The following is a 13,099-nucleotide window of genomic DNA, read 5'->3' as shown; positions in this document are numbered from 1 at the left end:
TGGCATTTGGAGCCACATCATTTTTTGTCCCGTGCACAGTAGGATGCTTAGCATCCCTGGCCTCTCCCTGCTAGACATCAGTAGCACCCCCAAGCTGTAGCCACCGGAAATGTCTCCACACTTTGCCTAACTGGGGGCCAAGGTCACTCCCGGTTAAGAAATACCAGACTAGACCATCATGGCCATTTCTGATCATTTCGATAAAAGTCTGATGAAGGATGACTTAAAAGAGGAGGTACTGAGATAAAAACCCAAGGTTTCCAGTCCAAGGGATTTTTGACCGAAGTTTGGGAATGCACATGAGGTTTGCATATACTGTGAGCAAATGCGGGGGCAGTTCTCAGGGGAGGCTGAAGACAGAGGCACGTCCGCCAAGCCTGCTCATGTGATGAGCGCCTTGAGTTAAGCAAAGTGCACGGCGTCTGGGACAGAGGGAAAACTGGGGACTGTGGGCTAGCCAGCTGCTAGAAAGAAAGGGGGTTGGCAGAAGAATGAAGACTGACCAGCTGCTTGGGGTCCTCTCTGTCACCGCCATTAAAAAGCTAAACCATTGACACAAGCACCCCAAGGAATCATTGTACGAATCAATTGCAAGTTAAAATTTTGTCTACTCATTCTATATTTATTGAGTGTGGACCGTGTGCCCATCACTGGAGACTGGAAATAGAAAATTTGTTAAAATCCCCATCCCACAGGAGCGCCTGGGTGTCTCAGTTAAGTGTCCGACGTCGGCTCAGGTCATGATCTCACAGTGTGTGGGTTCGGGCCCCACATCGGGCTCTGTGCTGACAGCTCGGAGCCTGGAGCCTGCTTCAGATTCTGCGTCTTCCTCTCTCTCTTCCCCTTCCCCGCTCACTCGCGCTCTCTCAAAAATAAATAAACATTAAAAAAAAATTGTTTTAAGTTTAAAATCCCCATCCCACAGGAATTGAGTCTCATAATCCTTTTCAAAGGGGGGAAAACATGAAGAATGCTAACAATATAGTCTTAATCGTCAAGTTCAAAGTGCATGTGTCATGAATGTACCTAGCAACAGCGCCTAACAAATCTTTATCTTTTTCGTTAAAAAAAATTTTTTTTTAACATTTATTTTTGAGAGACAGAGAGAGACAGAGAATGAGCAGGGGAGGGGCAGAGGGAGAGGGAGACACAGAATCCAAAGCAGGCTCCAGGCTCTGAGAGTCAGCACAGAGCCTGATGCAGGGCTCGAACCCACGAACCGTGAGATCATGACCTGATCCGAAGTCAGGCACTTAACCAACTGAGCCACCCAGGCGACCCCCTAACAAATCTTTAAAAGGATGAGCTCTCGGATTGCCTTTAGGAAGATCACTTTGGCCTTTTGTTTGTAGAAGCCTAACCAGAATAATTGGTCCTATAGATTTCAGGAAAGGAAAAAGTCCCACTGACTTAGGCCTCTGGTGATGTGTTTCTTCCTCAGGTACAAACCTTGACATTTCCACCTGCCCTTATTCTCTACAGATGCAGAATTCTGGTTTCAGGGGCCCGTAAGGCATCTGAGAATAGCTTCCTCAGTAATCTTTTTCACTTTTCCCACCAAATCCAGAAGAAAGACTCCCTTTTTCTCTTCGCCTCATGCAGGGTTCCGAAGAAAAGAATTCCGTGGGAAGCTGGCTATTGCGATCACCGCCAACTTCATAAACAGAAACAGCACAGCCGAGGCCAAGGTGGAAGAGATTAGCGGGGTGGCTTTCATCTTCAACCAGAAGTTTTTTCAGGACCTTAAAGAAGAAACAGGTGGGACCCTCACCTTTCTCCAAACCAGGCCATGTCCATGCTGGGCTGTCTCAGTTTTGGGGATTGGGAGCCTCACTCTGATAAAGCAGAGGCCCAGACTTCTCCTTAGGAGAGAAATGGGTAGGATTCCTTCAAGGACAAGGGCAATTCTTCAGAAAAAGTTCTGGCTGTTGTACATGAAAATGGCTAAAGATGGATTTACTCAGTCAACGTTTACTCAGTGCACATTACGTGCCAGTATCAGTATCATGGGATACAGAGTTGAGGTTGACATGGTCCCTTCCCCAAGTGGGTCCTTGTCCAGTGAGGGACAACCATCCTAATGCAGGGAGGTTGGTCTATGCCCACGTCACCGTGAGCTTCAGAGAGCCCTCTGAGGAGGGAGCCAGTAACCTGAGGTTAGCCCCTGAAGAAGCGTAGGTACTTCTGTGCAGTGTGCCAGCCGCCCTTCCCCACCAGGGACATCCAGGGATGCCCAGGGAGCATGTACTCACCCCAGCGCATCAGTGTCCCCCAGCCGTGGGCCTTGAGGAAAGAAGATCCTCATTCCTTTACTCAACAAATATTTATTGACTGCCTACTGTGTGCCAGCTGTTGTTCAAGGGCCTGAGAAAGAGCGGTGGGCAAAACGAGACCCCTCTCTTGGAGCTTATATATTCTGCTGGGGGAGACCGTTAATAAACAGACAACTAGTACGTCAGGCAGTCAGAAAGATGGTGCAGAGAAATCCAGCCCAGGGAGGGGAAAGAGTGGGGGAAACGCTCCTGCCAATTATGTAAATCCCAGATTTTTCTTTTCACCTGATTTTAAAATAGGTATTTCTCCTCGAAAGGCAGTGTAACAACAATGTTGGACAAAATTTTCATACCAGAAGTCAATCATCCACACCGAGTATCACCTAGCACAGAAAGAGTTCTCATGTTCACATACTTCTTTTCAATAATCGTCTGCCTGTAGCCCCACTTTTCACAGGGCTCTGGCTCTTCTCGGGGTGTCAATACTCTTTGTGAATCTGATTTTCTCCTCCGGCATCACATTTGAAATATTGTCCACACTGCAGCCAGGTCCTCCTGATGGTCAGTTTTGCAGCCACAGAATAGCTCATTAAGTAGATGCACTGTCACCGCCTAAGCATTTAAATTGGAGGCCAGCAAACTATGGGCGGCCACGTGTTTGTGTTGCCTTCGAGCTAAGAATGGTTTTAATGTTTTGAATGGCTGAAGAAAAAGCAAAAGAAGACTATTTTTCAACAAATCGAAAGTTACATGAAATTCCAGTTTCAGTGCCCATAAATGAAAGTTTCTTGGGACACAGTCACACCCACTTGTTGATGTTGCTACCTGTGATGTTGCTACCCTGATGGCCCACAAAGCCCCAAATCCTTACTATCTGCCTGTTACAGAAAAATGTCTGCTGGCCTCTGGTATAGACCTTCCAGTTGTGCAGTGTTACAGGTCAAACTGCTCCCCGGGTATATTTCAAGTTAGTTTCTAGGAATGGGATTCCTTATTGAGCCAGACTGTGCCACTCACTGGCCATTATGATGTGTGCCCGTTGGGCGATCCTCTGAGTTTCACCACAGTGGCATGATTTTATTAGAGCGGGGTTTTTTGGTTTCTTTTCTTTCTTTTCTTTTCTTTTCTTTTCTTTTCTTTTCTTTTCTTTTCTTTTCTTTTCTTTTCTTTTTCTTTTTTTTCTTTTCATTTCTTTTCTTTTTCTTTTTTTTTTTTTTTTTAGGATTTTATGTTTTATTCCTTGTTTTTTTTCCCTAAATATAATTTATTGTCAAGTTAGCTAACATATAGTGTATATAGTATACTCCTGGCTTCGGGAATAGATTTCCATGATTCATCACTTACATACAACACCCAATGCTCATCCCAACAAGTGCCTTCCTCAATGCCCATCACCCATCTTCCCCTCCCCGCCCCGGCCCCCATCAGCCCACAGTTCTCTGTAGAATGTTTTCATTCAGCGTATTATGTTCTTCTGAATGATTTAAGAATTGTCCAACCCTCCCTTCCTCTCCAAAACCAAGAAGATAAATACTTCAATAAACCACCAAATATGAATTATGACAGGACATTGAGTGTGTTTTTCCAAATGTCTCAGTGAGTTTCCTTTACATTTCGCTGGGACGGTCACCTTTGGCCATTGTTTCACAGTGCCCCTTTCACAGTGACACGGATGAATTTCCTCTGATTCTCAGGGGAGCCCTCTGCATTGATGGCTGTTTCCTATTTAACGGTAATAAAGAGGTTCCTCTGGTTACCCAGCACACCTCTATGTCGGCTGCTGTTAAGGTTGTTACGTGTCTGTTCCTTTTTCTCCAAAGAAGCTAAGCCAGTTCTCAAATTTGCACGTGCATCAAAATCCCCTCTCCGGCTTGTCAAAGTGCAGATTGCTGGCCCTACCATCAGAGTTTCTGATTTAGTAGGTCCTACGTGGGGTTCTGATCATGCACACTTCCAAGTTCTCAGGTGATGCTTCTGCCAGGCGCCACGGCTTTGTTTTAAAAGCAGAAACCTAGTCTCTCGAGTGTTTTTGCATTTGCTGGAAAGTACAAAAAGATACAACCCAGCCCTCCAACCTGACTTGTTCCTGCCAGGACACCTGGGTTTTCCCACACACAGGAGAACGGGAGAAACATGGCTTAGCACAGCCTTGGGAGAATTGACACCACTCTCTGACTCTGTGGTCACATGGGGGGCACGGTGGCGATTGGGAATCAGACCGGCTGGGGTTCAAATCCCGGGACTACTGTTGCTTTGCTGCTACGCTTTGGACAACTCTTGGCCTTTCTGCAGCGCTTGGCTCTAACTTGGAAGTGCCGGTTCATAGCCCCTAAGGACTTTGAGGTTTTTTTTTTTTTTAAAGCGCTTTAATCATATCGCAATATATAAATATACCAAATCAATATATCGTACACCTTAAACTTATAACATGTTACATGTCCATTATATCTCAATTGAAAAAGCACATAGGGTCTTAGTGGGGCTATGAAACCTAGCTGTGTGGAGTTAGGTAAATTCTAGCACTCCGTTTTCTCTTTCCCAGCCTTGTGTGTTTTAAAAACTTGCCCAACATGAGTATATGCAGGGAAACAAGCACCTGTAATGCAGCAAAGTAGAGCTCTTGGCATGCAGCGAGTGCTGAGGGAATCAAACTGAGTCCACGCATACTTCTCTCTGCAGGGATTGATCTGGAGAACATTGTTTACTACAAGGACTGCACCCACTATTTCGTCATGACTGCCAAGAAGCAGAGCCTGCTCGACAAAGGTGTCATCATTAACGTACGTATCTCTTGGCTGGGGTGTCCTGTCTTTCCCTTTGTGACCCAGCAAGTGTGGGAGCAAGATGCCATCCTGCCAGAAACCGAGCAAAGCGGGAGGCAAGAAAAGGACCAGCATTTTCCTTCTGCGTGGTGTCATGTGAGTGTTGAGTGAAGGAGCCGATACAGGCAGAGGTGTTTCTGCAGAACGCTGGGGGGTGGCGGTGGGGGCTCAGACCCTCCCCTGCTTGTTGGTGTGAGCCTTTGCCACCAGGAGATGGGCTGAGTCTTCTTCTCCATGTCTCATTCAACCCTGCTCCCTTTCCTGGGAGGTCTCCTGTCATTCGGAGGCAGCTGTGGGCTCCTTGTCCGAGTGGAACACGGAGACAACATTCACTGGTGAATTTCACATGTGGCCCTCTAGTCGTAATGTCCTGTGGAACCCTCTCTTCTCACAGGCACAAAGGCTCAACTTGAATCTTGCCTCTGCCACGGATTAACTCAGGGCTGTGACTAAACGCTGCTTAACTTTCCTGAACTTCGGTCTTATCTGTAGAACAGGAATAATGGTTTCTGTCCGGAAGGGTTGTTTGCAGGAGTAAATTTTAAAAGGTATACAGAGCAACGGGCCCCGTGCCTAGAGCATATAGGGGGGTTGTAGATTCCCTCTATCATTTCTGTCTGGTTTGGACACCTGCTTTTTGGTCCTGCTGGCTTCCTGGCCTCTGCTTCCTGCCTGTGCATCTTCATATTTAAACCGAGTACGAGGCTAGAAGAAAGGAGCACACAGAGTGGTGGGCCCTGGGCTGGAAGCTGCTTTGGGCAGGTTTCCAACCTATCCAGAGCCTCTGTTCCTGCTGCCCCTGCTGTAGCCTCAAGATAACGATCATGCAGTCGGAGGTCAGCCTGCTCTCCGGGTGGCGGCCTGCAGCTCAGGCGGCATGGTGACTATTCAGTGTCACTTGTCGAAGAAGAATGTGCCTGTCCTCTGACCACTTTGTGCTGGCAGCCAGCCGGGTGGCATTAGTAACCCAGCCCTCCCCTGGGCCTCCTCTGCGTGGCTCGGGGCTTGCTGAGAGCCTGAGCTGCAGACAGGAGGCTGTGAATAGGGTGGATGGGAGTTGAAAGGAACCGACTGAACACAGCCAGCAGATGTGTGAGCAGTGGGTTTTGGCATCTGGTGCCCCACGGCTGACCCGGTCTGGGGGAGGTGGGGTGGTGTCCCCTTCTTTCCTTTATTCCACGGGCATCCCTCCCAAAGTTGCCTCCTCCATCAAGAGGCCAATGGCAGGTAGTGAAGGACTATTTGGGGTCCGGGGCTTCAGGAACAGTGGAAACCTTTGCAAAGGAGGGGCTGAGGAGGCTTTTGTCAGCACCCACCTCTCACCATGGGAAGTCAGGCAGAATTTGACATGGGTTTCTTATTTCACTGGCTGAGTACTCCAGCCTGTGGGACACTAAGGTTCCCTCAGGGCATCCCAGGGCATTTGTCCAGGCCACGACATGTTGCTCATGGTGATTCAACTCTTTGGCAGTTGTCAAAGCCCCTCCATACCCCCACGTCCCTGTCATCACACAGGTGGGCAAGCGTGACTCACTCTAACCCCATAATGACGGTGGAAGATCTGGGAGCAGATCCCAGGCTCGTGGGTGTCCTCACTGGGGCTTTCTTTCCCCTCAGAGAGTCCACGGGCATCTTCTGAGCTGGTGCTGAGGGGCTTTTAAGATAAGACAGGAACTCTCCTCTAGAAGTTCTAGCCCACAGGCTGGACGTGAGAGGGCTGGAAAGTTCTTTGGTTCAGCAGCTCTGGCCAGGAGTCTCCATGTGCCCGGCCAAGCTCTGTAGCATTTGCATAGCTGGGAGCTGGTCCATCTACCCCGAGCCACTCAAATTAACATTCTTGTCATGCTCCCAGAGGAATGGCAAGTCCTCTCTCGTTTCCTTTCCCTGCATGGGTCAGCATCTTTCTGGAGGCACACAGAGGTGCTGAGTGAATGTGTGTTGAATGACTGACTGACCTGCTTCCCCACCTATTCCTACTGACCTCTGGTCTTCCGTGGCTACTGAAGGGAGAGTGAAGTTCCTCCTCAGGAAACGATGGCTTTGGGCTCCCAACTCTGCCCATCTTGCTCTCCCTCACAAAGAGGGTGGCCTGTCATCCTGGTGCCCTCTCCGGGCTGGCCCACATTCATATAGGCGAAGGCTCCTGGATATAGCAGGCTTGGTCTCGCCATGGGGGGAGGGAGCCTTGTTTCCAGGTGGGTGAGGCAAACGTACATCATAGCTGGTCTCCCAGTGCTGAGCCCAACCTCATTCGAAACCATTGCCTGACCTTCTCTTCTGATCTCCAGCCTTCCTTTCAGCTCAGCACTGGGGTGGGGAGGTAGGGGTGACTGCTCTTCCCATCAGGTTCCCCGCCCTGTACTATTCTTGCCGCGTCTCTCACTGTCCCTCCTCTCTGCTGAGGACGCAGCCTGTCTTCAGTGCCTATGCGTGTGGCAAACGGGGCCCACCTTCATCCTCCTGCATCTGTCTTAATTTAAAACTACTTCTCCAGGCCTGCCCACTTCGCTTAGGGTCCCTTCCCACCTTTGTCTCCATTGTCCTTGTTTTCACCCCCTCCCTGCTGCTCCCTGTCCTGCTTCTGTACCGTCCCCTCTCCTGGGACCTCCTGCCATACGAGGTCCCGTGGCTCCTTCCAGCAGCCCTGGGCCGGGTGAGCTGTTACCCCAGCCCAGCCCTGCAGGTCCCCACACCCCTGTTTGGGACACCAGCACCAGGCGTGACCACACTCCCCCATCACCCAGCCCACCTCACGGGCACTTGTGGGCATGCTTTGAGGAGGGAGTATTTTCAAGACCTCTCCATTCACCCTTCCCCATCTCATCCCCACGCTTGTAAGGGAGGAAATTGGTCATGTGACTGGTGGAGCAGGTAGGAGAAAGGAAAGGCGAATGACAGGAGCTCCAGCCTGAACGCCGTGACCCGGCAAAGCACCCTTGGGCCACTGCTGGGTGCAAACTGGGTGATGCACTATGGGGTGAACATATGAGAATTTCTGCGATGAGGTGTTTGAATTCACGGCTATGAGGAAAATGGACACAGTAGGTCGCTCTGTTTGTAGATGTGGCTGTGCCTTCCAAGACCTTTATAAATATTCTTGTTGGTGCCTCAGGGTGGGGAGGGGAGGTCCAGGGGCGCGCTTTCCCACATGCTGTGTTTGTGCCATCGTGAATTATAGGGAATGGAAATTCCCACTCACTTTGCTCTTCTCACATGCCAGGCGTCAGGCTGGGGATTTTTATGTCTGCCATTTCCCTCGGTCCTCACTGTATGAGGTAGATTTTGTCATTCCTGTTTTACAAACAAGAAAACGGAAACTCAGAAGACTTTGATAACTTGCCCAACTTTACTCACTGCCTAGCAGGGGTGGACTGTGACCTGATGCTCTGGATGGCCCCGCCAGTCCCCGCCCACACCCCACCCTCCTCAGGATCTGCACTTCTCTGCCACCTTTCGGGAAAGATAGTCTTCTGGTTCCTTAACCACACGAGGAGCAGATTAGACTCTGGGGGACATGCTATGGGGCACTGCTGGAGTCCCTCCGGGATGGGTATCCTGGTGCTGGAAGCCAGCGCCCTCCAGGGCTGTAGCAGTTAACACTGTGAGAGCAGAACAGGGCCCGGAGCAACCCTCAGCCTGGCCAGAGAAGAGATAACTGATTCTGCAGAGAAAGTTCAAGACCATTTCTTTTCTGGTCCTGTTTGCCCACTAAACACAGTATGTCCGGACCATATTATTAGCTCAGCTTAGTCGTTTATAAAATCACTATTACTTACTCGCTCTTTTGCCTTTTCATTTTTGCTGAAAGTTATCGCAAGAACCGGCCATATGAAATTTACTTCCGTGTTTACCACAAGACCATTACTGAGTAAACTGTTCATTGCAACACTGTGTTCTCTGTCAAAATTCCTACGTGAGACAGTTCTTTTAGAATTTAGTGCCAGGAAAAAATTGCCTCCCCTAGGAATTTCTATGCTTCCTTCTTTCTGATAAGGAAAGCCTTGCCATACATCACATTTCCCTTTTGCCTCGGATGCCAGGAAGCTCAAAGTCAAGTGCGATGCTTAATCACAGCTCTGTTGGCCCGTACAGAGGGCTGATTTGGTTCCTCTTGATTGCTTTGGCCCTGATTTTCTGTTTTGATCAGCCACAATGTCCAAACCCATTCCAAGTCCTTTTGCAAAGATATGGGTATGAACACTTGCCCTTTCCAGGGGCAGATTGCAACATTTTGCTCCTATTCTCCCCCCCAGGACTACATCGACACGGAGATGCTGCTGTGTGCGGAGAATGTGAACCAGGACAACCTGCTTTCCTATGCCCGTGAGGCTGCAGATTTCGCCACCAATTACCAGCTGCCATCGTTAGACTATGCTATGAACCATTATGGGCAGCCCGATGTGGCCATGTTCGACTTCACCTCCATGTACGCCTCCGAGAACGCGGCCTTGGTGCGCGAGCGCCAGTCACACCAGCTACTCGTGGCCCTGGTGGGCGACAGCCTGCTTGAGGTAGCGCCCCCCATTCCTGGTAAAAGACCGATCCCTGCATTTATGGTGTGGCCAGCAGCCTGTGCTGTCGTTCAGCCAGGGGACAGATGGGTGCCCTGCCAGTGTGCCGGACTCTGCCAAGCCCGTGCTGGTCTCCAGTTTGCACCTGCCCTTTGACCAAATACAGAGAAGCTCATTCTGTCTTCCTCTCCTACCTCTGGGCTCTTCGGGCCGACCTCTTTGTCAAAGTACAAAATCGGTCAGCCCCGCTCTGGACTTTACAGGCTGGCCTCCTGAGAACATGCACGCCCTCAGCTGGACCATAACTTCTTCCTTGCGTGGGGAGCTCTCTCTGGGGCCTTGCAACATGGAGATCGTAGAGGGTACAAGAAGGCATATGGGGCCCCAAGTCCAGTTTCCGTCCATGGCCTCCCTGCTCAAAGTGCTTCCCAGAGAATCAGCAAATGCAAGGATCCTTAGATAGAATGTTTTCAGAAGGATTACATTTTTATCTTTAAAGTCAGCACTAACCAAAAAAAAAAAAAAAAAAAAAATGTGTGTTTATTCCAAGTAAGAGTCAAATTCCAGACTATGCTTTGGGTGCCCATGGGACAGTTCAGTTAGAACTTACTTCGGTCAGGGGCGCCTGGGTGGCTCAGTCAGTTAAGTGTCCGACTTCGGCTCAGGTCATGATCTTAGGGTTCATGGGTTCGAGCCCAGCGTTAGGCTCTGTGCTGACAGCGCAGAGCCTGGAGCCTGCTTTGGATTCTGTGTCTCCCTCTCTCTCTCTGTCCTTCCCCCACTTGCACCCTGTTTCTCTCTCTCTTAAAAATGTTTAAAAAATTAAAAAAGAAAAAAAGAACTTTATTTGCTGAACCAGCCCTTGCTCCCCGTGGTGTGTGGGCTGTGACCTGCCCCCTCCGCCCCCGTCTCCCTTCTCAGCATTCTCTCTTGCCACCCTCCTCTGCTCCTCTACCGGGCACCCTCATTTTCCAGCCACCATGCCTTTGCCCGTGCTATTCCTGAACGGGTCAAGATGAGAATCCTACCCATTCTTTAAAATCCTCACAAATGCAACTCTTTTGCGAAGTATTCCCTGATTTCCATCGCCTTCCCCAGGGTGGGGATTTGCCTGTGCCTTTTGTAAGCCCCAAAGCAGTTTTGCTGTTCCTGTGATACAGCACCCTTTACACGGGACTTTGTGCTATAGCTAATTGTGTTTGCGGTGAATCCTAGGGTCTGTCCTGTCACCCCTCACCCCCTCCGGTGCCTCGCAAGGGCCTGGCAAGCCCCAAGTGCTGGATAGAATGGGAAGGCAAAGCGGGGGCCTTTAGAATTAACGGGAATGTTCCACACTTTCTTCTCCAGCCGTTTTGGCCCATGGGCACAGGCTGTGCCCGAGGCTTCCTGGCAGCCTTTGACACGGCATGGATGGTGAAAAGCTGGGACCAGGGCACCCCTCCCCTGGAGCTGCTGGCCGAAAGGTGAGTATCGGCGGCAGGGTTTCCGGCTGGGGGCAGGGCTGGTTCCAAAATCAGACAGGAAAGAGAGCAAGGCTGGCCTTTAGGCGACTCCCGGATGAACCCGGGATGAATCTTTCATTTGCCTTCCCACACGGGCCCTGATTTGATCATCAGCATCCCCAGGAAAACTTTCTCTGTCATGCTCTGCCCCCTTCAGTGACTTCTTTCTTGGGGCCAGGACCTTACGACCTGAATGCAACAGGGAAATCTTGACCTGGAGCGGCCCTGAAGTTGGGGTTCCCAGCACTGCCCGGTCACTGCAGAGCCAGAAGAGGTTCAGGGGGAAGCCTTCACTGCAGCGCTGAGTGTCCTCCCATGGGGGCTGGATTTCTGACCTCCCAGGCCTCTTCTGCTGCTGAGATCCTCTGGGGCTTCCGCCCAGACTCCTGCTGCTGGCCACGTGGCTGTAACAGCTGGTGGACCGGGGGAAATCAGGGCTGGTGAATGGGACAGGCCTCTGCTGGTCTTGGGTGTGGAGGCCAGTGGTCATGGGGGGCAGGCCATAGGACGCAGCTTGGCTGAGTGGTGGTTATAGCAAAACCACAGGTCCCTCTGCTGCCAGCTGTGTGTCCCTGCCCTCTTCTTGGGGGAAGAAGGCCAGCGTCACTGCCCGTGGACCCCCTCCCACCTTCTCTCCAGCTCTTCGAATCTCCCCCACTTTGTGGATCCATGAGGAACCATGAGGGCCAGGCTTTGAGGGGAGGAGTATACAGACATATCCAAGGAGCCTTTAAGAGCAGAGCAAAGTGGTGGGGGGGGGGGGGGGCGCAGACAAGGGCCTGAGGCTGCCCTAGCAACCCCTGACCCCTGGGCTTTGCCTCATCCTAGAGAAAGTCTCTATCGGCTGTTACCTCAGACTACCCCAGAGAACATCAACAAGAACTTTGAGCAGTACACGTTGGACCCAGGGACACGGTACCCAAATCTCAACTCTAACTGTGTCAGGCCCCATCAGGTAAGTCCTTCCCTGGGCCCTATCGGGGCCACCCGTCACTGAGCAGTGGGTAGGGGTCATGTAAAACCTTGCCACGTTCCAGATGAATCACTGGAATCTACTCCTGAGATCGTTGTGACACTGTATGCTAACTAACTTGGATATAAATTTAAAAATAAATACATTAATAAATTTAAAAAGAAAAAACAACAACAACAAGAAACTTTGCCACATCCCTGGGACTGAGGCCACCAATGCCTCTTGGCTTGGGTGTGGGACCACTTCCTGTCTCCAGGAGAGCTGCAGGAGAAAACTAGAGTCAGCGTGTGTCTAGCCCACAGAAAGAACTAGAACATGTGTGGTGTCCACATCTGCACATGTGCTTACGTGTTTATTGTCACCGCGCATATGCGTGGCTGAGCATGCCTCCCTCAAATAGTCTCCTCAGCCAGCCATCAAGTCCTTTCAGTTCACAGTCCAACAGTCCCTTTTGCTCCCGTTGACTCAGAAACACACAACTGCCAACTTCTTCAGGCAATGGTACAAAGAATGGTGTGATGTTCTTAAAGTTAGCCAATTACATTTTCTCACGCCTGAGTCCCCCACATTTGGGTGGACAACTGGGTGGGACCCGTTGCTCTGTGTCTCAGGTTCCCTGGTTCTCTTCCTGAAGGCCATGCCCTCCAGGGAGAGAGGAAAAGATAGATGGTGGACACTGGGTAGAGGCTGGGTCAACCCTGAGACTGGCTTTGGGGGAAATACTGATGGGCAGCTATGTGGTCTCTTTAAAGTCAGCACTAACCAAAGTGCTTGCTTGCAGGTGAAGCATTTATACATCACTAAGGAGCTGGACCAGTGGCCTCTCGAGAGGCTGGGCTCAGTGAGGAGATCCGTGGGCCTCTCCAGGAGGGGTAAGCAGCTGACCCGGGTCCTCGGCCAGGCTGCTGGCGTGGGAGTGGGGTGACCGTGGGGGCACAGACCCTGCAGTCCAGTAGGCTATTCTGCTATGAGCTGTGTGACCTTGGCCAGGGACTTCTCCTCTGTCCTGCAGCGTCCT

The 13,099-nt window shown here is 50.6% G+C and overlaps 1 protein-coding gene across 16 annotated transcripts in view; it reads left to right on the top strand.

Moving 5' to 3' along the window:
• MICAL2 (microtubule associated monooxygenase, calponin and LIM domain containing 2) overlaps positions 1–13,099 on the top strand; it is a 224,413-nt gene that overhangs the window by 92,241 nt on the left and 119,073 nt on the right. For all 16 annotated transcript variants that reach the window (XM_040456850.1, XM_040456854.1, XM_040456852.1 and 13 more), the window contains 6 exons: positions 1,603–1,758; positions 4,953–5,053; positions 9,349–9,606; positions 10,954–11,069; positions 11,937–12,063; positions 12,863–12,953. In XM_040456850.1, coding sequence (XP_040312784.1) covers positions 1,603–1,758; positions 4,953–5,053; positions 9,349–9,606; positions 10,954–11,069; positions 11,937–12,063; positions 12,863–12,953 — 849 coding nt within the window. The remainder of the gene's footprint in view (positions 1–1,602; positions 1,759–4,952; positions 5,054–9,348; positions 9,607–10,953; positions 11,070–11,936; positions 12,064–12,862; positions 12,954–13,099) is intronic.

The sequence above is a fragment of the Herpailurus yagouaroundi genome, unplaced genomic scaffold (genome assembly GCF_014898765.1).
Source record: "Herpailurus yagouaroundi ecotype Mexico unplaced genomic scaffold, PumYag 218, whole genome shotgun sequence".
NCBI classification, from domain to species: domain Eukaryota; kingdom Metazoa; phylum Chordata; class Mammalia; order Carnivora; family Felidae; genus Herpailurus; species Herpailurus yagouaroundi.
The sequence above is the reverse complement of the archived record's forward strand: the minus strand, read 5'-3'. Positions and strand labels throughout refer to the sequence as shown.